We start from the raw sequence: 24777 nt of genomic DNA on the forward strand, positions 1-24777 counted from the left end.
GAATATTTCAATCAATCTGATCTTTTGAAAAACTGTTAATTGAAACGATGTTAGACACTGATAAAATTGCTTCTTTCATGAGCCTTGAATTTTTTTAATCTATTATCGACAAAACCAAACAATCATACTAACAGTACTTCAATGACACACTAGTCATCTGACATCTGGACAGCTTCATTCAAATTTGCATGCCCTCAGGATGGACCACCTTAACGCCACAGAAACTTAGACCAAAAAAAAGCCAGTCAAGAGGCCAAGAACATTCACAAAATCAATCAAGATTTTTTCCCCTCCCATCCTCAATAATAATACAGAGTTACTAATATATATGTATTACATTAGGAAAAATATTATGCACGCTGTTTTGAAGTCAGTTGTCATGTATGAAAACCTCTAATAGTGTGCACTCTGCTTTCATTATTGTCCGATATCACTCATATTTGGCACGGCTGTGCTCCTGGAACAACATATGAAAGTTTAGGGTTTCAGGATGTTACACCACTAAATCAACTGGTTCATGATCCCTGGGTGTAAATGACGTGTAAAGGCCCTGTTACGCAATAATACAACTCTGTTAAATTTGGGATCTTAACCCTTTTAAATAACTCCACACTATTTTAGCACTGTTGACGTCAGGTGGCGAGCTTGCTTTGTGTGTAAAGTATCGGGAGGTAAATTACTAACCAAAATGAACTTCTCACTTAATAGCATTAATCTAATAACCTTCAGTTCAGACGCTATCTGACTGTTTTGCAGGTATTGCTATTGCAGGCACTGACATCTCTCAGATCATCGGAGGGAGAAGAAAAAAACATCAGGAAAGTGTCGTTCAGATTTTGTATCGTTACAGCGCACCACTTTATCAATGCCTCGTCTTAAATTAGTACATACAGACGTAATTAGAAGCAAATGTCCTCAAGGCAAGCAACAATGTCCAGATTACATGTGTGATTTATGGCGATATGCAATAAGATAATTAAAATAGAGTTCAGAACATCAAAGCAACCCTATTTCTTAAAGCACCTTATATACAAGATGTCGCAAGTTTGCTTCAAACGAAATTTCACAGAATTCCAGAGTCCAGACTGGATAGATTTGGTTTGGATCTTAGTGGCGATAATTGCATGCAGCAGACCCAACATTACCCCCAAGCTGTTTCCCTAACAACGCCAATGGCCTTTTCCTTTTCCAAAGTACTCTGCTTCTACAGTAGGACAAAGTGACGGGAACTTAAGGATAGGAATGATGATGGTGTCTAAGAATCGTTGACAGACATGTTCTCCACTTGGTTCTGGAGCTGGTCTCCACCTCCCTGTTTCTTCTTCTTCCCTCCATCCTGCTGCTTCTTCTGCTTCTTGGACGTCTCCACGTCAATAGGCGCAGGCTTCACAAACTTCAGCATCTCTGTCATACCTAAGAAAATGAATAGGTGACGAATTAAAATTTGGTCCACACAGTTTATGGCAATACTCGTCATCAAATATGCATAGAACCAACTACAACTCTAGAGATATTTAGAAAAATAAGTTCTCTGAGAAAGACAACCTTTCATGACCACCATCTTCCATGCATAGGACAAAAGTATTGCAGGCCCCTTCACAACAACAACAACAACAAAAAATACTGTCTCTCACCTGGAGGCATGAAATTCCGGAGTACCTCTGGAATTATGACACCCTCTTCGGTCTGGTACGTCTCCAGGATAGCACACATTACACGTGTGGTGGCACACATGGTTGCGTTGAGCATGTGCACATAGTCAGTCTGAAGAACACAGGAAGTGTGGTTTTAAAACTGGTTCAAATATTCTATCTTACTATGACTTTTTGATTATGGAAGCAAATCCAGATTCTATTTAAAGACTGGGTACGCTCACCTTGTCCATCATCTTTTTGGTCTGTCCGTAGCGGATACGCAGCCGACGGGCCTGGTAGTCTAAACAGTTGGAGCAGGAGACCAGTTCTCTGAAGGCTGCGGAGCCTGGGAACCAGGCCTCCAAGTCCAGCTTCTTACTGGCTGCATGGTTCAGAGCACCTGGGTGGGAGCAGACAAACACAGAGGCTCAGACATCCCATGTGTAACTCTGTGTTGTTAGTGTCGCACTGCTTTGCTTTATCTTGGCCAGGTCACAGTTGTAAATGAGAACTTGTTCTCAACAAGGTGAAAAAAATAAAAGACATGTAGGTAGTAAGACAGCTTGCAAGGGAAATGTCCGTTATGTGTCACACAAATCACACAGGATAAAAGGTCATTGTAATACCTTACAATGAGAAGGGTCTTATTAAAAATGGCAAGTTAACAGTCACTCATAAATGTTATTGTCATGATGTATACTTAAAGGAATAGTGCAGGATTCTGGCAATAAATGGATACCTCAGGATTTTGTCAATGAAGTCCTTTATCTTCTTCCCCAGATTCATATGAACTCATGGATACCATAGGCTTCCGGTTATTGAGAAAAGGCTCGTGAAACTACCTCCACCTTCCTTCATACAGGACGCAGACATTTTCTCTCCACAAGTTCATCTGACTCCGGTGAAATAGAAGGGGCTTAATTGCCAAAAGCCCAAAGTATCACTTTAAATGCCCAGTGCAGTCAAAAACGTGATATCCCTGTGTTTTATCTATATATTTTACACACTCCGAGGTTAGAATAATATTGTGAAAATGAGGATGCTTTAGCTCTTACACTATTTGAAAAGATCACCTGAAATGTCAGCCTGTTTTGGTGTGATGGAGCTTTAGTGGTAAATTAGTTTAGACCAATAAGAAAGAGTTCCAAACCTCTGCCAATAACAGCTAGTTTTCAGTTTTTCCATCCCCACTCAGACCACTCCCAGACAATTCTTGCTTGAGAAATTGCTCTTTGCTAAGAAGCTACTTTTGTTTCTTTTTGACCATTTTAATTGAAAACAAATCACAGTAAGGTACTTTAAATTGGTTACCCAGAAATCATTTGATATTAAAAAAAAAAACCCAGCTGCATTGGACTTATGCCCTATTTTACTTACCCAGAGTCAAATGGTCTTATGGATACCAATGTATGGTTTGGACCCCAGGTATGGCCCTGGTGCAGTTTGAAGTAAGTTGAAGGCGATTTTGCGAGCCAATGCTAAGTAGAGTTAGCACAATGACTGGCAAAAGGTAACATGTCACTGCACTAACGCTAGTAGCAACAATGAACCGCCTCCACCTTTGCCAACACTGCTGAAAAAAATTCAGAGGGGAAACAGGACTTCGTCATTGCGCTAACGCTAGTTAGCATTGGCGCACAAAACTACCCTCAACTCCCTTTAAACTGCACTCAGAATATAGCACTATCCATTTAATCTAAAACTTGTATTTCAGAGCACACAATTTCAAATGACATCAATACAGGATTTGTGGCAACTACAGCCTCATTGTTGTGTTGTCGTACAGAAACCTTGGGTAAGCCCAAAATGTCACAATTCCCAAACTTAATCCTTTATTTCTCAATAATCATTTTGGATACAGGTCTGCCAATCATTCTTCCTCCAAAAAGGACCTTTCTATGGATTTACTTACAGGAAGATCCAAAACTCAAATATCTTTGGGCCAACCGTGTATGGAATTGCCATGTGATCACTGGTCTCTGTCCCAGAGAGGAACAGACGTGTTGGGGAGGACTATCTGCAGGACCTACCTGAGACTATGTTGATGATGCGGTAGGGGATCCCTAGTGTCTGGTAGAACTCTTCAGCCGTCCCAATCATCTCATCCATCATCTCCCAGGACTTGTTGTCATGAGGCGAGGCAAAAACAAACTGCTCTATCTGGGGGCAGAGAGCATGTTCATTAGTATTTCGCAATTGTTAGCAGAGGCCCACCCCCCTAAAAAAATGACCTGTTCTGGAAATGAGTATCACTTGACATGATCTGTAAATTGTCAATAATATCCAGACTTTATCCTTCTCCAATTAGGCCTATAAAATGCAAAGCACTACAACAAAGCTGTTGCCTTTTCTACACTGACCATGACACACCCACCATGTCTACTTTGAGAAAATGTCCACTTACCTTCTCAAACTGGTGCACCCTGAAGATGCCTCGGGTGTCACGCCCGTGGGAACCCACTTCCTGTCTGAAGCAGGTGGAGAGGCCGGCGTAGCGCATTGGCAGATCCTCTGGCTTCAGCCACTCGTCTCTCAGGAAGGCTGCGATGGGCTGCTCTGAGGTGGCAATCAGGTACTTCTCATCTATGGCCGTGTCCTCAGATTTCTCACTGCTCTTCCCAATCACCTGAGAGACAAGGAGGGAAGGCAGAGTGAATACATTACATACAAACACCCACATATCAAAATGAACATAAAAAAAATGCATATTTGTCTTAACATGCAACAAAACTAAAAGACATGAAGAAAAAAAACATATAGGGGCCCTTATCCCGCAATAGGAATGAAAGGAAGATTAGTTTCAAATCCATCACACCTTGTAAAGTTCATCATCAAACTGGCTGAGCTGAGCCACCTCCTGCATGACCTCTTTCCTCATGAAGAAGGGGGTGTAGAGCATTTGGTAGTTCTTGCTGTGGAGCATCCGCAGAGCATAATTGATCAATGCCTGCTCCAGGAAAACTAGCGGCCCCTACAAACACAAAAAAGGAAACAGTCAGTAAGGATAACGATCAAGGATACACTGAGTTTAACAGAAATACCCCTTGGTATGAATCGGCCTGTGAGTGTATTGGCTACATATGACAGTGACTAAGAACTTGCTTTGAGGAAGTAGCCACGGCTCCCAGCCACTATAGCTCCTTTCTCTCCGTCGTAGCCGTCGATCATGACTACCAGGTCTACGTGGGAATACTTCTTCTGCACAGTACAGTCTCCCCAGGTGCGCTCCACTTTGTTATCAGCATCCTGGCAAGGAGAGATCGACAAGGTAAATTACAGAGTAGACAAGTAAACAAGAGGCAAAACAAAATTCATTTGTGAGACAGAGGCAGCGGACAAGGCATGAGAATTTGAATTTTCTCCCTGAGGCAATGTGAACTTTCATCCATCTCCCTATTGCTGATGGGAATTCAAAATTCCATGACACCCACCTCATCATTACTGATGGGCACAGATGGATGCAGGAGGTTCCCGATCTCTCGCAGGTATTGAAAGCGCTCTTCCTCCAGCTTTACCCTCTCACCGTCAGATTTCTGCACTGCCTCATCTACAAGCAGACGGACCTTCTTGATCTGGGTGACCGTGAGGGGCTAGAAAAAGGGGAAAATAGACATGAAACATACCCATGAGTATGGGACCCACAAGTCAATCAGCATTTATAGATGAACTGCTGGCTAGCGAGTTGACCTACCGATAGTGTGTCTGCCGTTAGGGCCTCCAAGTTCTGGGCGTCGTCTGGGACAGAATCATCTTCATCCCCAACTGGCTCCCTCTTCTGTATACAGAAAAGGCACAGAACAGGGTGAACTGGTATAAAGAAACTATCTGCATATAGAACATAACGCTTTCAGACTGATGGGGGGGGACATGTAGCCATGTAGGTTACATAAAGCCTATATAGTTCACCAGCAGTTTCACAGGCTGTACCTTCATTTTCTCTCCAACTGTCTTGCTGCATAAATTCTTTGCCTTGTTGAGGTTGTCGGCAGTGAAACGACCTGGTGAGCATGGAAAGTGCAAGGGTCAGCGTCATATGCACGTCATGAATGAATATAATGGTGGTTGTGTCTTGAGCCTAGGTATCACAAGTAGCTATAACGTTAGTGACGCTCACAGGCGACAATGAAGAGACCCCCATAACCATAACAATGTAGACTTGAGTAGTCCAACATTCAATCTCAGTCAAATCTGCATCCATGCTATTTTCCATCTTGTTCCAATAACAGGGTCATGTATAGATGAGATCCAGCTTGTCAAATTTACACCAAAATATATATTTATATATATTTTTTGCATTTTAGCTAACCCTTTTCCTAACCTTCACCTACTTATCCTAACCAGCTACGTAAATTATCCTAAACCTACTACGAAAAGTACATTCTGGCAAAATCTGGATCCCTTCTAGCCAAGAGTCAATAACAACTGTGGGACGCTGAGAGGAGAGGTTTTGATGCATTTGCTATGGGTATGTTGGACGGGGATTGCATCAGATTGGAGCTACAGTCAGTGTGGATAGGATGACGTGGCTAACCATCGTTTGGGTTTTCCTTGATAGTTGAGTTACTGAAGCATACATTATTTTAGCTAGCTAAATTAATGTTAGACAACATTGATCGACATATCAGGTATAGCCTAACTAAAGACATGGGAAAGAAAATGTATTGGTTGTGTTTAGTGAACTAACGTAGCTGGATAGCTAACTGGCTATACAGTCATTTGCTATCTACCGGTGACTAACTAGCTAGCGCAGGCTACCAACTAACCAGTTTAGCTGAGAATATCCAGGCAGATCATTCACTATACATTTTCTAAAAACGTGAACTGACGTATTATGCTTCAATTTCTTAATTTGTATCTGGGTGACTACAAGGCCAGCTTTTAACTACCTATAATAAATGCATGAAGCTAGCAAGCCATGTGAGTGGACACCACCATCCGATTCAATGAATGCTAACGCTAGCTTGCAGTCGGAACTTACATTTTCTCCATTCGGTGTCTGCGTGTACTAGTTTATCCACAAGTGACACATCTTTGAACCTTTTTCTTTGAGTTTCTCTGATTACTTCAGGATCACCGCCTTTATCGGTTCGAAATTGGTCTAAATCGAGCACCATGATGATTCCACGCTTTGATGACTGTCAAAAACGGTGCAGAGTAACAGAGAAAAGCAAGCCGGTGTGAAAAGTACCAGCGGCACAAACGATTACGTCACTTCCTTCTTCGATGAGGTTTAACGGTGGATGGCATCCAATGAATGTTGCATTACCGCCACCTACTAGACTGGAGTACAACTCCCTTAAATTTAAAAAATCAAATTGTATTGATCACGTACACATGGTTAGCAGAGGTTAATGAGAGTGTAGCGAAATGCTTGTGTTTCTACTTCTGACATTGCAGCATATCTAAGTAATATAACAGTTGCCGTACCAGGCTGTGATACAGCCCGACAGGATGCTCTCGATTGTGCATCTGTAAAAGTTTGTCAGGGTTTTGGGTGACAAGCCAAATTTCTTCAGCCTCCTGAGGTTGAAGAGGCACTGTTGCGCCTTCTTCACCACACTGTCTGTGTGGGTGGACCATTTCAGTTTTTCTGTGATGTGTACGCCCAGGAACTTAAAACTTTCCACCTTCTCCACTGCTGACCCTTTGATGTGGATAGGGTGGTGCTCCCTCTGCTGTTTCCTGAAGTCCACGATCATCTCGTTTGTTTTGTTGACGTTGAGCGAGAGGTTGTTTTCCTGACACCACACTCCAAGTGTCCTCACCTCCTCCCTTTAGGCTGTCTCGTCATTGTTGGTCATCAAGCCTACCAAAAATCAAATCAAATCAAATCAAATTTTATTTGTCACATACACATGGTTAGCAGATGTTAGTGCGAGTGTAGCGAAATGCTTGTGCTTCTAGTTCCGACAATGCAGTAATAACAAGTAATCTAACTAACAATTCCAAAACTACTGTCTTGTACACAGTGTAAGGGGATAAAGAATATGTACATAAGGATATATGAATGAGTGATGGTACAGAGCAGCATAGGCAAGATACAGTAGATGGTATCGAGTACAGTATGTACAAATGAGATGAGTATGTAAACAAAGTGGCATAGTATAGTATAAAGTGGCTAGTGATACATGTATTACATAAGGATACCGTCGATGATATAGAGTACAGTATATACGTATGCATATGAGATGAATAATGTAGGGTAAGTAACATATAAGGTAGCATTGTTTAAAGTGGCTAGTGATATATTTACGTCATTTCCCATCAATTCCCATTATTAAAGTGGCTGGAGTTGAGTCAGTGTCAGTGTTAGTGGTGGCTGTTTAACAGTCTGATGGCCTTGAGATAGAAGCTGTTTTTCAGTCTCTCGGTCCCAGCTTTGATGCACCTGTACTGACCTCGCCTTCTGGATGATAGCGGGGTGAACAGGCAGTGGCTCGGGTGGTTGATGTCCTTGATGATCTTTATGGCCTTCCTGTGACATCGGGTGGTGTAGGTGTCCTGGAGGGCAGGTAGTTTGCCCCCGGTGATGCGTTGTGCAGACCTCACTACCCTCTGGAGAGCCTTACGGTTGAGGGCGGTGCAGTTGCCATACCAGGCGGTGATACAGCCCGCCAGGATGCTCTCGATTGTGCATCTGTAGAAGTTTGTGAGTGCTTTTGGTGACAAGCCGAATTTCTTCAGCCTCCTGAGGTTGAAGAGGCGCTGCTGCGCCTTCTTCACGATGCTGTCTGTGTGAGTGGACCAATTCAGTTTGTCTGTGATGTGTATGCCGAGGAACTTAAAACTTGCTACCCTCTCCACTACTGTTCCATCGATGTGGATAGGGGGGTGTACCACTGTTGTGTCGTCTGCAAACTTGATGATTGAGTTGGAGGCGTGTATGGCCATGCAGTCGTGGGTGAACAGGGAGTACAGGAGAGGGCTGAGCACACACCCTTGTGGGGCCCCAGTGTTGAGCATCAGCGGAGTGGAGATGTTGTTTCCTACCTTCGCCACCTGGGAGGCGCCTTGGGAAAGCCCAGGACCCAGTTGCACAAGGAGGGGTTGACCAGGGCCTCCTGGTTGATGATGAGCTTGGAGGGTACTATGGTGTTGAATGCTGAGTTGTCGTCAATCTTGCATAGTTATTATTTTTGTCCAGATGGGATAGGGCAGTGTGCAGTGCGATGGCGATTGCGTCATCTGTGGACCTGTTGGGGCAGTATGCAAATTGAAGTGGGTCTAGGGTGGCCGGTAAGGTGATATGATCCTTGACTAGCCTCTCAAAGCATTTCATGATGACAGAATTGAGTGCTACGGGGCAGTGGTCATTTAGTTCAGTTATCTTTGCCTTCTTGGGTACAGGAACAATGGTAACCATCTTGAAGCATATGGGGACAACAGACTGAGATAGGGAGCTATTAATTATGTATGTAAACACACCAGCCAGCTGGTCTGCACATGCTCTGAGGACGCGGCTCGGGATGCCGTCTGGGCCAGCAGCCTTGCGAGGGTTAACATGTTTAAATGTTTTACTCACGTCATTCACTAAGAAGGAGAGGGGGGGGGCATAGTCCTTGTTAGCGAGCCGTGACGGTGGCACTGTATTATCCTAAAAGCGGGCAAAGAAGGTGTTTAGTTTGTCTGGAACCGTGACATCCGTATCCGTGACGTGGCTGCTTTTGTTTTTGTAGTCCATGATTTCCTGTAGACCCTGCCACATACATCTCATGTCTGAGCCGTTGAATTGCAACTCCACCTTGTCCCTGTACCAGCATTTCGCTTGTTTGATTACCTTGCGGAGGGAATAACTACACTGTTTATATTCAGCCATATCACCAGACCTCTTTCCATGGTTAAATGTGTGGCCCCAATCCAGCTAGTGCAACTGCATTTATTTCTAGCGTTGTCAGTGGTCACAGGAATCATTACATTATCCCTCTCCAACTTCCACACTGCAATTACTTCCCTTAGCTCTTCCCCCAAGTTTACACTGGTGAGACTACTCTCAAGGGAATGTGTTAGAAGGACGTGGCTTTTTATATCCCACTCTGCCGTAATAAAAAGTTTTGTATCAAGACTGCCCAAATGTGCCTAATTTGTTTATTAATAACTTTTCATGTTCAAAATTGTGCACTCTCCTCAAACAATAGCAGGGTATTCTTTCACTGTAATAGCTACTGTAAATTGGACAGTGCAGTTAGATTAACAAGAATGTAAGCTTTTCGCAACTATGAGATATGTCTTTGTACTGGGAAATGTTCTTGTTACTTACAAACTTATGCCAATCGCATTAGCCTACGTTTGCTCAACCGTTCCGTGGAAGGGACACCGATCCAAAATAAGTTTTTAACATCGACGTGGCTGTAGTGGAGCGGGTCGAGAGTTTCAAGTTCCTTAGAGTCCACATCACCAACGAACTATCATGTTCCAAACATACCAAGACAGTCTTGAAGAGGGCACGACAAACCTTTTCCCCCTCAGGAGACTGAAAAGATTTGGCATAGGTCCCCAGATCCTCAAAAGCTTCTACAGCTGCACCATTGAGAGCATCACCGCCTGGAATGGCAACTGCTTGTCATCTGACCGTAAGGCGCTACAGAGGGTAGTGCGTACGTCCCAGTACATCACTGGGGCCAAGCTTCCTGCCATCCAGGACCTATATAATAGGCGGTGTCAGAGGAAAGCCCATAAAATTGTCAGAGACTTCAGTCACCCAAGTTATAGACTGTTCTCTCTGCTACCGCACGGCAAGCGGTACCGGAGCACCAAGTTTAGGACCGAAAGGCTCCACAACAGCTTCTACCCCCAAGCCATAAGACTGCTGAACAAATAAGAAAATTGCTTCTGGACTATTTACATTGACCCCCCCCCCCCCCACACACTTCTGTACACTGCTGCTACTCACTGTTTATTATCTATGCATAGTCAATTCACGCCTACCTACACGTACAAATGACCTCTTCTAACTTGTACCCCCGCACACTGACTCGGTACCGGTAAACCCTGTATATAGCCTTGTTATTGTTATTCTTATTGTGTTACTTTTTATAATGATTTTTTTCATTAGTCTATTTGGTAAATATTTTCTTAATTCTTCTTGAACTGCACTGTTAGTTAAAGGCTTGTAAGTAAGCATTTCACGGTAAGGTCTACACTTGTTGTATTTGGCGCATGTGACAAATAAAGTTCGATTTCGTTTGATAGAAAGATGAGACTCAAGAATTAGCATTTTTCGGGCATCATGTCCAAATCATCCGAAAGTATCTCAAATTGATGGGGACACTCAACAAAGTCCTACATGATTACAACATGATGCAATGAAAATGATAATATTCATACCATGACTTGAGCGGGATTTGTGCCACAAATGCTAAAAGGTCAGCATTTGGAAACAGTGTCAGGAAAACTAAACCAAAGCATCGATTTCCGTCATTCCGTGTTTGTGGACTGCTTACAAGGCAAGAAAACCAATATGTAATTTTGGTTAAGTATCCCTTTAAGTACATTTAAAACCGGATACTTTATAAAAACTTTAACTCAAGTAGTATTCTACTGGGTGATTTTCTATTAAATTATCTTTACTTTTACTCAAGGATGACAATTGGGGTACTTTTTCCAGCACTGGAAATATTGCAGTGGGAGATTGTGAGACTGTCACACCCTGACCTTAGTGTTCTTTGTTTTCCTTGTTGTTTTGGTGGGATGTTGGCTATCAACAACAAGGCAACTCCTATGACTAATTGGGAATGGGACGCAAGCGTAGGATTGATCACCCTGTCGCTGGCCGCCTTTGGGGAGGGTGTATAGTGTGAAAGGCCGAAACACCCTAGGAACCAAAGGTACACTACTGACGATGCGCTCCCCAAATTTCACCAGGCTCACTGCTCATGTACTCTTGGAAGTGCTTGCACAACGGATAGTAACATCTCATCCTGTGTTCTTGGAATCTGGTTAGGTCAGGGTGTGACATGGGTGATGTATGTGTTTTTGTCTTGTCTAGGGGGTTTGTATGTTTATGGGGCTGTTTCCTTTCTAGGTGTTTATGTAAGTCTATGGTTGCCTAGATTGGTTCTCAATTAGAGGCAGGTGTTTATTCGTTGTCTCTGATTGGGAACCATATTTAGGCAGCCATGTTCTTTGGGTATTTTGTGGGTGATTGTTTCCTGTCTTCTTGTGTCTGCACCAGACAGAACTGTTTTGGTTGTTCCACATTTGTTGTTTTGTATTTTGTAGTGTTCACGTTTACCGTCTTTATTAAACATGATGAACACTAACCACGCTGCGCTTTGGTCCTCTCCTTCGTCCACAGAAGAAAGCCGTTACAGAGACAATGCTGCACAACATGTTAACACAAACACATTTCAAGACACCGTTTGAATCTGTAAGTGAAGACCACTGGACTTTGGCATCATTTTCTGGAATTTTCCAAGCTGTTTAAAAGCACAGTGTACGTAAACATCTGACACACTGGAATTGTGATACAGTGAATTATAAGTGAAATAATCTGTCTGTAAACAATTGTTGGAAAAATTATTTGTGTCATCCACAAAGTAGATGTCCTAACTGACTTTCCAAAACTATTGTTTGTTTACAAGAAATTTGTGGAGTGGTTGAAGTATGAGTTTTAATGACTCCAACCTAAGTGTGTGTAAACTTCCGACTTCAACTGTAGGGGTAAAGTGACAATGCATAATAAACATTGAGTTGCAGCAGTGTAAAAACAAAGGGGGTTTCAATGTAAGTAGTCTGGTTGGCCATTTGATTCATTGTTCGGCAGTCTTATGGCTTGGGAATAGAAGCTGTTAACCAAAAGGTTTCTACCAGGAACCAAAAAGGGTTATTCGCAGGGTTCCCCTATGGGGACATCTGACGAACCATTTTAAGTTCTAGAAAGCACCTTTTTTAGGTTTAGTTTAGGTTTCTATATGAGGGTTTTGGGAAATCATTTCTGTTTCTGTATGAGGGTTTTGGGAAGTTGGAGCATCCTTTTTCCATGAATTGTGGAAACACTTTTTGTTTCTCTATGAGGTTAAGGAGAAATACTTTTTGTTTCTCTATGAGGTTAAGGATAAATACTTTTTGTTTCTCTATGAGGTTAAGGATAAATACTTTTTGTTTCTCTATGAGGTTAAGGACAAATACTTTTTGTTTCTCTATGAGGTCAAGGAGAAATACTTTTTGTTTCTCTATGAGGTCAAGGAGAAATACTTTTTGTTTCTCTATGAGGTCAAGGAGAAATACTTTTTGTTTCTCTATGAGGTTAAGGAGAAATACTTTCTGTTTCTCTATGAGGTTAAGGAGAAATACTTTCTGTTTCTCTAAGGCTAGGGGAAATAGTTTGTTTCTCATTTGAAATGTATGGAGGAAGGCTGTTTCAAAAATATTCCTTCTTCCCGTTCCTATTTGCCTGTGTCACCAGCCCCTCCTGTGTGACATTAGCTCTTCAAAAGCGCATACCCTATCTGGTAATCCGTTGGTTTAAGGTGTCTCATAAATGTTGTGTATGCACAAAATATTCATGCTACTTTCCTTTACCATATTTTCTCATGACTTTATTCCAAGTCATCTCACCTCTATAGAGATGCTGCCTAGGCTGTCTGACAAAATCATTATTTTAGTTCTTCAAAGTAAATCAGGCATTATTTTATGACTGCTGAATACCAACTATCAATCACTAAGATCAGATATTTTCAGGTAGAGATACCTTGCGAAACAACTGCTTTCTATCCATCTCTACCAAACACCTTTCTTATTGTACAGTGCCTTTGGAAAGTATTTAGACCCCTTGACTTTTTACACATTTTGTTATTCTAAAAATGTTTCAATTAAAATGTATTGTGTGTAGATTGATGGGGAAAAATAACAATTTAATCAATTTTAGAATAAGAAAATGTGGGAAAAGTCAAGGGGACGGAATACTTTCTGTCAATTGAAATAAATGTATTAGGCCCTAATCTAAGGATTTCACATGACTAGGCATAACATGACATAACCCACACATCGGGGAGCCAGGCCCAGCCAGTCATAATTCGCTTTTCCCCACAAAGGGGCTTCATTATAGGCGGAAATCCTCCTCAGTTTCATCAGCTGTCGGGGTGGCTGGTCTCAGACGATCCCGCAGGGGAAGAAGCCAGATGTGGAGGTCCTGTGCTGGTGTGGTTACACATGTTCTGCAGTTGTGAGGCCAGTTAGATGTACTGCCAAATTCTCTAAAACAACTTGTGACGGCTTATGGTAGAGAAATTAACATTCAATTCTCTGGCAAAAGCTCTGGTGGACATACCTGCAGCCAGCATGCCAATTGCACATTCCCTCAACACTTGAGACATCTGTGGCATTATGTTGTGTGACAAAACTGCACATTTTAGGGTGGCTTGTTATTGTCCCCAGCACAAGGTGCACCTGTGTAATGATCATGCTGTTTAATCAGCTTCTTGATATTCCACACCTTTCAGGTGGACAGATTATCTTGGTAAAGGAAAAATGCTCACTAGCAGGGATGTCAACAAGTGTGTGCACAAAATGTGTGTCACGTTCTGACCTTAGTTCTTGTGTGTTTTCCTTGTTTTAGTGTTGGTCAGGATGTGAGCCGGGTGGGCATTCTATGTTGTGTGTGTCTAGTGTGTCTATTTATATGTTTGGCCTGATATGGTTCTCAATCAGAGGCAGGTGTTAGTCATTGTCTCTGATTGGGAACCATATTTAGGTAGCCTGTTTTGTGTTGGGTTTTGTGGGTGTTTGTTTCCTGTCTTTGTGTTTTCTGCACCAGATAGGGCTGTTTCGGTTTTGCCACGTTTATTGTTTTGTATTATGTTCATGTTTAGTTTTCTTATTAAAAAACTATTACCACGCTGCGTTTTGGTCCAATCCTTGCTACACCTCTTCAGAGGAAGAGGAGGAAATCTGCCGTGACAGAATCACCCACCAAAACAGGACCAATCAGTGTGGTGACTGGCAGCAGCAGGAGGAGCAGCGATGTCAGGATTATTGGACTTGGGAGCAGAATCTGGACTATACAATTTGGGAAGAGATAGACAGGTGGGCGGTCGATCCAGGGAGAGTGCCGGAGCCCGCCTGGGATTCGCTGGAGCAGTGCGAGGAGGGTTACATGAGAATGGAGTTGCAGAAACGAGCACGGCGGCACGGTAGGAAGCCCGAGAGTCAGCCCCTAAAATGTCTTGGGGGGAGGCACACAGGAAGTATGGCGAAGCCAGGTAGGAGACCTGCGAAAACTTCCTGTGCTTACCGGAGAGCGAGAGAGACCGGGCAGGCACTGTGTTATGCTGTGGAGCGCACAGTGTCTCCAGTGCGGGTGCATAGCCCGGTGCGGTACATTCCAGCTCCTCGGATCGGCCGGGCTAGAGTGGGCACCGAGCCAGGTAAGGTTGGGCAGGCTCGGTGCTCAAGAGCTACAGTGCGCCTGCACGGTCCGTTCTATCCAGTGCCACCTACACGCACCAGCCCTCAGGTGGCAGCCCCCCGCACCAGGCTTCCTAAGCGTGTCCAGAGCCCTGTTCCTCCTCCCCGCACTCGCCCTGAGGTGCGTGTCCTCGGCCCAGTAACACCAGCGCCGACACCACGCACCAGGCCTACAGTGTGCCGCACCAGGCCTAGTGTGCCTCGCCTGCCCGGAGCCGCCAGAGTCTCCCGCCTGCCCGGAGCCGCCAGAGTCTCCCGCCTGCCCGGAGCCGCCAGAGTCTCCCGCCTGCCCGGAGCCGCCAGAGTCTCCCGCCTGCCCGGAGCCGCCAGAGTCTCCCGCCTGCCCGGAGCCGCCAGAGTCTCCCGCCTGCCCGGAGCCGCCAGAGTCTCCCGCCTGCCCGGAGCCGCCAGAGCCTCCCGCCTGCCCGGAGCCGCCAGAGCCTCCCGCCTGCCCGGAGCCGCCAGAGCCTCCCGCCTGTCCGGAGCCGCCAGAGCCTCCCGCCTGTCTGGAGCCGCCAGAGCCTCCCGCCTGTCCGGAGCCGCCAGAGCCTCCCGCCTGTCCGGAGCCGCCAGAGCCTCCCGCCTGTCCGGAGCCGCCAGAGCCTCCCGCCTGTCCGGAGCCGCCAGAGCCTCCCGCCTGTCCGGAGCCGCCAGAGCCTCCCGCCTGTCCGGAGCCGCCAGAGTCTCCCGCCTGTCCGGAGCCGCCAGGATCATCCAGGGCCGCCAGTCAGCCAGGATCTTCCAGAGCCGCCATTCAGCCAGGATCCGCCAGAGCCGCCATTCAGCCAGAAGCTGCCAGAGCCGTCAACCAGCCTGAGCTACCTCTCAGTCCTGAGCTACCTCTCAGTCCTGAGATGCTACCTCAGTCCCGAGCTGCCCCTCAGTCCAGTGGGGCCCTTTGTTAGGGTTACTAGGCCAAGGTCAGCGCCGAGGGTCACCACTCAAAGGACACTAAGGAGGTGGACAAAGACTATGATGGAGTGGGGTCCACGTCCAGCGCCAGAGCCGCCACCGCGGACAGATGCCCACCCAGACCCTTCATGTTTCATGTTCTTATTAAAAACATGAACTATAACCACGCTACGTTTTGGTCCGCCTCTCCTTCCCAGGAAGAAAGCCATTACAATGTGAGAGGAATAAGCTTTTTGTGTGCATGGAAAATGTATTGGATGTTTTATTCAGCTCATAATACTTTACATGTTACATTTATATTTTTGTTCAGCGTACATATAACAACATCTATCTAAATTGCTTGTCATCATGCTAGATACATGCTAGATACAGTGCAGACACACTTCCCCAAGCTCTGGACAGTGCTGGTCATAAAAAGCTAGCTAAACTCAACAAAAAAAGAAACATCCCTTTTTCAGGACCCTGTCTTTCAAAGATAATTCTTAAAAATCCAAATAACTTCCCAGATCTTCAATGTAAAGGGTTTAACACTGTTTCCCATGCTTGTTCAATGAACCATAAACAATTAATGAACATGCACCTGTGGAACGGTCGTTAAGACACTAACAGCTTACAGACGGTAGGCAATTAAGGTCACAGTTATGAAAACTTAGGACACTAAAGAGACCTTTCTACTGAATCTGAAAAACACCCAAAGCAAGATGCCCAGGGTCCCTGCTCATCTGCGTTAGGCATGCTGCAAGGAGGCATGAGGACTGCAGATGTGGCCAGGGCAATAAATTGCAATGTCCGTACTGTGAGACGCCTAAGACAGCGCTACAGGGAGACAGGACGGACAGCTGATCGATCTCGCAGTGGCAGACCAGGTGTAACAACACCTGCACAGGATCGGTACATCCGAACGTCACACCTGCAGGACAGGTACAGGATGGCAACAACAACTGCCCGAGTTACACCAGGATCTCGCAGTGGCAGACCAGGTGTAACAACACCTGCACAGGATCGGTACATCCGAACGTCACACCTGCAGGACAGGTACAGGATGGCAACAACAACTGCCCGAGTTACACCAGGAACGCACAATCCCTCCATCAGTGCTCAGACTGGCCACAATAGGCTGAGAGGCTGGACTGAGGGCTTGTAGGCCTGTTGTAAGGCAGGTCCTCACCAGACATCACTGGCAACAACGTCGCCTATGGGCACAAACCCACCGTCGCTGGACCAGACAGGACTGGCAAAAAGTGCTCTTCACGGACGAGTCGCGGTTTTGTCTCACCAGGGGTGATGGTCGGATTCATGTTTATCATCAAAGGAATGAGTGTCACACCGGGGCCTGTACTCTGGAGCGGGGTTGATTTGGAGGTGGAGGGTCCGTCATGGTCTTGGGCGGTGTGTCACATCATCATCGGACTGAGCTTGTTGTCATTGCAAGCAATTTCAACCCTGTGCGTTACAAGGAAGACATCCTCCTCCCTCATGTGCTACCCTTCTTGCAGGCTCATCCCGATATGACCCTCCAGCATGACAATGCCACCAGCAATACTGTTCGTTCTGTGCGTGATTTCCTGCAAGACAGGAATGTCAGTGTTCTGCCATGGCCAGCGAAGAGCCCGGATCACAATCCCATTGAGCACGCCTGGGACCTGTTGGATTGGAGGGTCTTGGTGGAAGAGTGGGGTAACATCTCACAGCAAGAACTGGTAAATCTGGTGCAGTCCATGAGAAGGAGATAAAATGTTGTCCTGGTCTTTCCTGCTGGGGACAGGAGGCTTCAGGTTAGGGAATGGAGGACCTAGATAATTGGAATATTAACTATAATTATTGCCCACATTTATGAATGCAATTCAATTTGAGTTAGCTGTGTATCTCATCTGAGGGAGAATTGCTGATGATATACAGTCTGTGTGGTTCATATTATGTCAATTTTCTTTCGAAAATCTGCCACTGAACCACACAATTCTATCTAGGGAGAGTGCACACAATGTGTAGAATTGCAGGAAATTAGATGTAAAACAGCTCATTTAGCTTTCTGCCCCATGGCAAAATGTGTAGAATTTCGGGAAATTAGATGTAAAACAGCTAATTTTGCTCTCTGTCCCATGGCAAAATGTGTAGAATTGCAGCAAACTTGCTTGAAAAGTGCAGCATGTTCTGTACACCCCATAGCTAAATAATTAGAATTGCATGAAATTAACTCTAAAACGTAAAAGATATATGGGAGGGGGAGGTGTGGTATGGATGTAGGTACACAGAGCTGCGAGCAACTGTGGCCCCTCATTATCAGATTTTGTGGCCCCCACCCCCATCAAAGTTGCCCACCCCGTTCTAGAATGTTTTCATCCAAAATATCGAATACAATCAAATGATGCCTTGTGATAAACCAGTTTCTCTGCAAATTATATATATATATATATATATATATATATTTATTTATTTTCATTTTGTTATTTAACCTTTTATTTAACTACCCATAAGCACTCCGAGCTGGATGTAATGCATTTCAATGGGGACGTTCACAGTGGAGTGGAATAGCAAAGCCCCCTTGCGGTTGAAGGCGCCGCATTTTTCAAACTTTGCGTTTTCTTCAGACCAGCCAGAGTCCGTCAAAGAACAGGAAGCCAATTAGAATGAGTTTTTTGGGCCTCCCGAGTGGCGCAGTCGTCTAAGGCACTGCATCGCATTTCTCCAGTGGCTGTGCCACAGAAGCAGTGCGGTTTGGCTGGGTTGTGTTTCGGTGGATGCACGGCTCTTGACCTTCATCTCTCCCAAGTCCGTACGGGAGTTGCTACGATGGGACAGGACTATTACTACCAATTGAATACCACAAAATTGGGAGAAAAAATATATACATTTAAATATGAGTTTTTCCCTAAAAAGGGGCTTTATTACAGACATAAATACTTCCCAGCACCCCGGATGTGGAGGCCCTGGGCTGGCATGGTTACACGTGGTCCACAGGTGTGAGGCCGGTTGGACGTTCTGCCAAATTCTCTAAAACAACATTGGAGGCGGCTTATGGTAGGCAAATGAAAATGTTGTAATCTGGCAACAGCTCTGGTGGACATTCCTGCAGTCATCATGACAATTGCACACTCCCTCAAAACTTGAGATATCCGTGGCATTGTGTTGTGTGACAAAACTGCACATTTTAGAGCAGCCTTTTATTGTCCCCAGCACAAGGTGCACCTGTGTAATGAGTATGCTGTTTAATCAGCTTCTTCCTCTGACATGCACTGTCAACTGTGGGACCTTATATAGACAGGTGTGTGCCTTTCCAAATCATGTCCAATCAATTGAATTTACCACAGGTAGACTCCAATCAAGTTGTATAAACATCAAGGATGATCAATGGAAACAAGATGCACCTGAGCTCTGAATACTTATGTAAATAAGGTATTTCTGTAGTTTTTATAATACATTTGCTAAAATATCTTAAATCCTGTTTTTGTATGCCATAATGGGGTATTGTGTGTAGATTGACGATGATTCCTATTTTCACCTTTATTTAACCAGGTAGGCCAGTTGAGAACAAGTTCTCATTTACAACTGGAACCTGGCCAAGATAAAGCAAAGCAGTGCGACACAAACAACACAGAGTTACACATGGAATAAACATACGGTCAATAACACAATAGAAATGTCTATATACAGTGTGTGCAAATGAGGTAAGATAAGGCAATAAACATGCCATAGTGGCGAAATAATTAAAATGTAGCAATTAAACACTGGAGTGATAGATGCACACACGCACTCTCAAATTTGTAACATTTAAATAATTTAGCAGACGCTATTAATGTTAATAGGTAGTCTACTTAGGGATTCGACCCAGCGACCATTCGGTTACTGGCACAACACTCCTAACCGCTAGGTTACCTGCCGTCCCGCTAGGTTACTTGACGCTCCTCTCTCTGACTCACTCATACTCACACACAAACACTAAACAATTATTCTCTCACACACACAAAACAATAATTTACCGACGCAATAGAAACAGATAAAATGCAGACATTTCTTCTCACTATTATTAATAATAAGGAAACAGCTGCAGCTAATATCATGACAACTGTCATGGATGCAACAGCACCAATTCTGCTTCTAGCTGTGGAATGGGATAGTTGTGGTCCACACTCTGAATCCGACCAAGGAGATCCTGGTTTAATTTCCTGAAGTCCCAAGGATTCACATCTATAAACAGATAAATTAATGAATAATTTATAACTTGGTCATGCATCTTTCAGTTTTAGATTTGTGATAGGTAAATTAGTATTTAGGGTAAAAACTATTTGTGTAAGCCACACTTACCCAGTGTGTGACTGGCAGGCTGTTAATGATCCATTTGAATAGGTGTCACCGGTACAGTCAGAACACACAGTATCTGTAGATGTTGTTCCTGCATAAATGGAGGTTTAAACATACTGTATTTTTAAATTATTAAAAAACTAGACTTCCCAAAACAAACTTGTAAACATTGTACTTAAACTTTCCCCATGTACTCTCTGTTTATATAGATGTACTCACACTAAAAATCATGACAAAATAATGTTGAATACTTGAAAGGAGGCAAACCTGTGTGACTGATGTATTGACCAGGTTTACAGCTGCTGTGTCTCTGAGGTGCTCTACAACCATCCTTAGTTGGGTCTAGACAGTAGAACCCCTCCAGTGTCCCACAGACAGTGTCTGATGAAGGTGTACATGGCTGCTTTACCTTCAAACCCAAACCTAGAGAGAAAACATGGCATGTATTATCTGATGCAGATTACAACTGACATATTCTCATAGCATAACAGCATATAGTAGCATATCAGTGTTTGTGTCGGGGTTTCAGTACAGACACACAGGACCACTCTTACCTGGATCACAGTTGGTACACACTTTGCATTTTATGAGACCATTGGGCTCATCAAGGAATGTAGAATCAACACAGGGCACACAGCTGGTGCTGGTGAATTCAGTACAATGCTTATGTACATGATTTCCTGGGGAAGAGAGAATCACAATGTCATGTTTTTCTGTTAGTGTTGATGATGTATTATCGTCTGGTGATTCATATGATGTAAAGAGACGGTCCTTACCTGGTGAACACATGGGACAACATTCATCCCTTATTCTGTACTCAGCTCTACCACATGCAATACAGGATCCGATGCTTACAAGCACCAATATAATAGGTATCTGGTTGTAGAGAAAAACATTTGCAAAAAAAATGAAACAGAGCTAACTAATTCTAATCAAAATATTAACATTTCAAATATAGTTATTGTAATTATGTAGGACCATTTTAAACAGTATTTTGTGAGTGGTGGCACCCCATTGGTGTAAATGACTTGAAAGTACTGTGTTGTCAGGAATATTTCTGTGAAACATGCCAAACCACAAAATGTGCAAATCAGAAATGTTTCTCTTACAGTCCATATGAAGCTTTCACACTGTGCCATGTTTCCTCAGTCCTCACCAAGTCACTGGAAAGACCCACACACTGGATTTGTAAATTTCTTAGGAGTTATGAAGTATAATGAACTGACTGGAGACTTCATTGAAACCTTAGGAATCAGAGAGAGAGAGATGAATTACAAGAGTATTTGGAATATTAGTGGATCTATGAGTGCTTAACAGAAATAGTCAAAAAGGTTGTAGTAAAATAGACATGCGAGGTGGATATACAACTGGTTAACAAGAATAATAGAATGTGCCTCATCAAAAACTCTGTTTGCAAGTTAAAACTGGTGTCTGGCAGGTTTATAAAATACCCTCCTTTAATTATTACCTGGACTGATGGACAACTAGAACACTCACACCATGTATTACCAGGTTAATAAAATACCCTCCTTTAATTATTACCTGGACTGATGGACAACTAGAAAACTCACACCATGTATTGCCAGGTTCATGGAAAAAAAGTCAACAATAAAAAAACTCCTAGTTTAGAATAAATAATTACTCCAGCACACTGCACACATTACTTAATTACACACTGCACACATTACTTAATTACACACTGCACACATTCATTTAATTGTTGGAAGCATCAAGATTGCCAATGTGCTGAAGTGTCCTCTATTCTAACCCTTGAACACAGTACTGCCTGCTACTTCTCTCTTCTCTATGATAGTGGCACATAGCATGTGAATATCCATGTATAGTATGAATGGGTGTACATGAAGGGAAGTCCTGCTTTCTCCAGTCCTGTACTGCATTCAGCTTTAACATTAAATATTCAATTGCCATGTTTATAAATTAAGTTTCAATATGGTACATTTTGCATTAATAGTCTGCGTATCAAGTTTACAGAACTATCATTTCAAGTTGACAAATGTTTCATATATTCAACTTCTCAGATGCATTCAGAATCAGTTTTAAAATTCAGACAACATCCTGGTACTTTTCCAGCCAGGACAGGTAGAGGAGAGCTGATAGAAGAAAGTGCTCTCTTAGGTAAACAGAAGCTTTTAGTGATTTCTTAATTTATTTTACCCCTTGCGGTCAAAGGCGCCGTTGCGAGATGGACTTCACATACTTTGACATTTTTCAAACTTTGCATTGTCTTCAGTCCAGCGGGAGTCAAAGAACAGGAAGCCAATTAGAATTAGTTTTTCGGGAGGAGTGGCGCAGTGGTCTAAGGCACTGCATTGCAATGCTAGCTGTGCCACTGGAGAACCTGGAGAACCTGGCTCTGTCGCAGCCGGCCGCAACCGGGAGACCCATGGGGCGGTGCACAATTGGCCCAGCGTTGTCCAGGTTAGGGGAGGGTTTGACCCGCAGGGATATCCTGTCCTATCGCTCACTACTGACTCCTGTGGCGGGCCGGGCACAATGCACACTGACACGGTTACCAGGTGTACAGTGTTTCCTCCAACACATTGGTGTGGCTGGCTTCTGGGTTAAGCGGGCATTGTGTCAAGAAACAGTGCTGTTCAGTGTATATAGGTATATTTGGTGAGTTTTGACAATTGACAAATGAACAAAGTTTTGACTTATGCTTGTGTGAAGCTAGAACAGTACTGGCTCTGGAGCACCATGTGCACACTGTGTGTCTTTGTGGAGTCTGGAGTCCCTAAACTAGGGGTCGCGACCCCATGTGGGTTTGCCTGATATTAAAAGGGGGTCACGGGAGAATTTCATAAACCCTCTCCCCAAAAAATAAAAATATATTTTGTCTTTGTATCTCAAAATGATTGTAATGTGGTTAACCTTAAAAAATTTCAACCAGAGAGCGCCCTAATATCATGGAAAAAGGCCGCACTTGACCGTTACACTTGAATCATTACTACGGTGAATCTCTAGACCCGTTACATTATGAAACTACACACTATTGCAGAGACTGATATTACAATTGATATGGTGAAAACAATGTGAGGGCAGGCAGAGGCACAGAAATTGACATCAATACCTTTGTCAGATAACACTGTTAAGTGAAGAATTTATGCTATTGCAGGCAATCAAGAGGAAATTGACTGAACGACAAAAAACTCCCCAGCTTACGCTCTCCAAATGGATGTTGGCTATGAGGCCCGAGTTGCCAATGCATTGATTTTTGTTCGCTATACATTTCGGGGGATGCTATTCACAATGACATATTGTTCTGTCTCACGATTCCCGAGCATGAAATGGCACAGGGGATGTGCTGGGTGCTGTGTGGCTATATTGACGAAAACTGGGCTCCATCTACACTACCGTTCAAAAGTTTGGGATCATTTAGAAATGTCCTTGTTTTTGAAAGAAAATCAAAAATAAAGTCCATTAAAATAACATTAAATTGATCAGAAATACAGTGTAGACATTGTTAATGTTGTAAATGACTATTGTAGCTGGAAATGGCTGATTTTGTATGTAATATCTATATAGGCGTACAGAGGCCCATTATCAGCAACCCTCACTCCTGTGTTCCAATGGCACGTTGTGTTAGCTAATCCAAGTTTATCATTTTAAAAGGCTAATTGATTATTAGAAAACCGTTTTGCAATTATAATAGCACAGCTGAAAACTATTGTTCTGATTAAAGAAGCAATAAAACTGTCCTTCTTTAGACTAGTTGCGCATCTGGAGTATCAGCATTTGTGGGTTCGATTACAGGCTCAAAATGGCCAGAAACAAATAACTTTCTTCTGAAACTTTCTTCTGAAATTAAGTCTATTCCATGCAAGAAATTGCCAAGAAACTCGAGATCTCATACAATGCTGTTTACTGCTCCCTTCACAGAACAGCGCAAACTGGCGCTAACCAGAATAGAAAGAGGAGTGGGAGGCCCCGGTGCACAACTGAGCAAAAGGACAAGTACACTAGAGTGTCTAGTTTGAGAAACGCCTCACAAGTCCTCAACTGGCAGCTTCATTAATTAGTTCTCGCAAATCACCAGTCTCAATGTCAACAGTGAAGAGGCGACTCCGGGATGCTGGCCTGAACCATATCTCAGACTGGTCAATAAAAAGAAAAGATTAAGACGGGCAAAAGAACACAGACACTGGACAGAGGAACTCTGCCTAGAAAGCCATTATCCCGTAGTCGCCTCATCAATGCCAACGTTGAGACTGGTTAGCTGGTACTATTTATTGAGACAGAGGGGCACAAATATTTCCAGACCAATGGCCACTCAAAACATGCCCAAAAGGCCTGAAAACATGCCCATTGTTTCACCCCACAGCAAGAGCTGCCACATTTACACAATAAACAATTTCTTTTGACCATAACGTTATCGAGCAAATTACAAAGGAATATCGGCAGAACTTGTAATTACGTTAGAAACAGAATTAGGTTTTCATCAAAAGAATAACTCTTGTGAACTATGACAAGACGTAATAAACTGATTTGAATATGTCGCAAGAGAAAA

The 24777-nt window shown here is 43.6% G+C and overlaps 2 protein-coding genes across 2 annotated transcripts; both read right to left on the minus strand.

The window, feature by feature from the left end:
• Positions 1-73: 73 nt before the first annotated feature.
• On the minus strand, positions 74-6886 carry LOC110532757 (serine--tRNA ligase, cytoplasmic). The gene is made up of 11 exons (XM_021616881.3): positions 6613-6886; positions 5562-5632; positions 5326-5409; positions 5066-5224; positions 4737-4880; positions 4450-4605; positions 4039-4260; positions 3665-3794; positions 1877-2034; positions 1635-1764; positions 74-1413 (listed from the first exon to the last, which is right to left on the minus strand). Exons 1-11 carry the CDS (start codon positions 6746-6748, stop codon positions 1256-1258), a joined length of 1548 nt encoding a protein of 515 aa, XP_021472556.2. The 5' UTR covers positions 6749-6886; the 3' UTR covers positions 74-1255.
• Positions 6887-19436: 12550 nt separating this feature from the next.
• On the minus strand, positions 19437-21493 carry LOC110532760 (tumor necrosis factor receptor superfamily member 14). Its single transcript, XM_021616887.3, is given in 7 exon segments — positions 19437-19993; positions 19996-20135; positions 20253-20340; positions 20517-20672; positions 20804-20929; positions 21026-21125; positions 21359-21493. Coding segments are annotated over 7 exon segments (747 nt in total). The 5' UTR covers positions 21389-21493; the 3' UTR covers positions 19437-19886.
• Positions 21494-24777: the final 3284 nt, after the last annotated feature.

The sequence above is a fragment of the Oncorhynchus mykiss genome, chromosome 9 (genome assembly GCF_057628025.1).
Source record: "Oncorhynchus mykiss isolate SJ-2025 chromosome 9, ASM5762802v1, whole genome shotgun sequence".
Classification (NCBI taxonomy): Eukaryota; Metazoa; Chordata; class Actinopteri; order Salmoniformes; family Salmonidae; genus Oncorhynchus; species Oncorhynchus mykiss.

What these genes read in the sequence shown, in the direction of transcription:
- LOC110532757 (XM_021616881.3), bottom strand. Translation starts at nt 6,748, where the DNA reads ATGGTGCTCGATTTAGACCAATTTCGAACCGATAAAGGCGGTGATCCT. An exon ending in TAACGGCAGACACACTATCG is followed by an intron (nt 5,225 to 5,325) that starts GTAGGTCAACTC and finishes CCCTTTTTCTAG; the next exon opens with CCCCTCACGGTCACCCAGAT. An exon ending in TTGATGATGAACTTTACAAG is followed by an intron (nt 4,261 to 4,449) that starts GTGTGATGGATT and finishes CTTGTCTCTCAG; the next exon opens with GTGATTGGGAAGAGCAGTGA.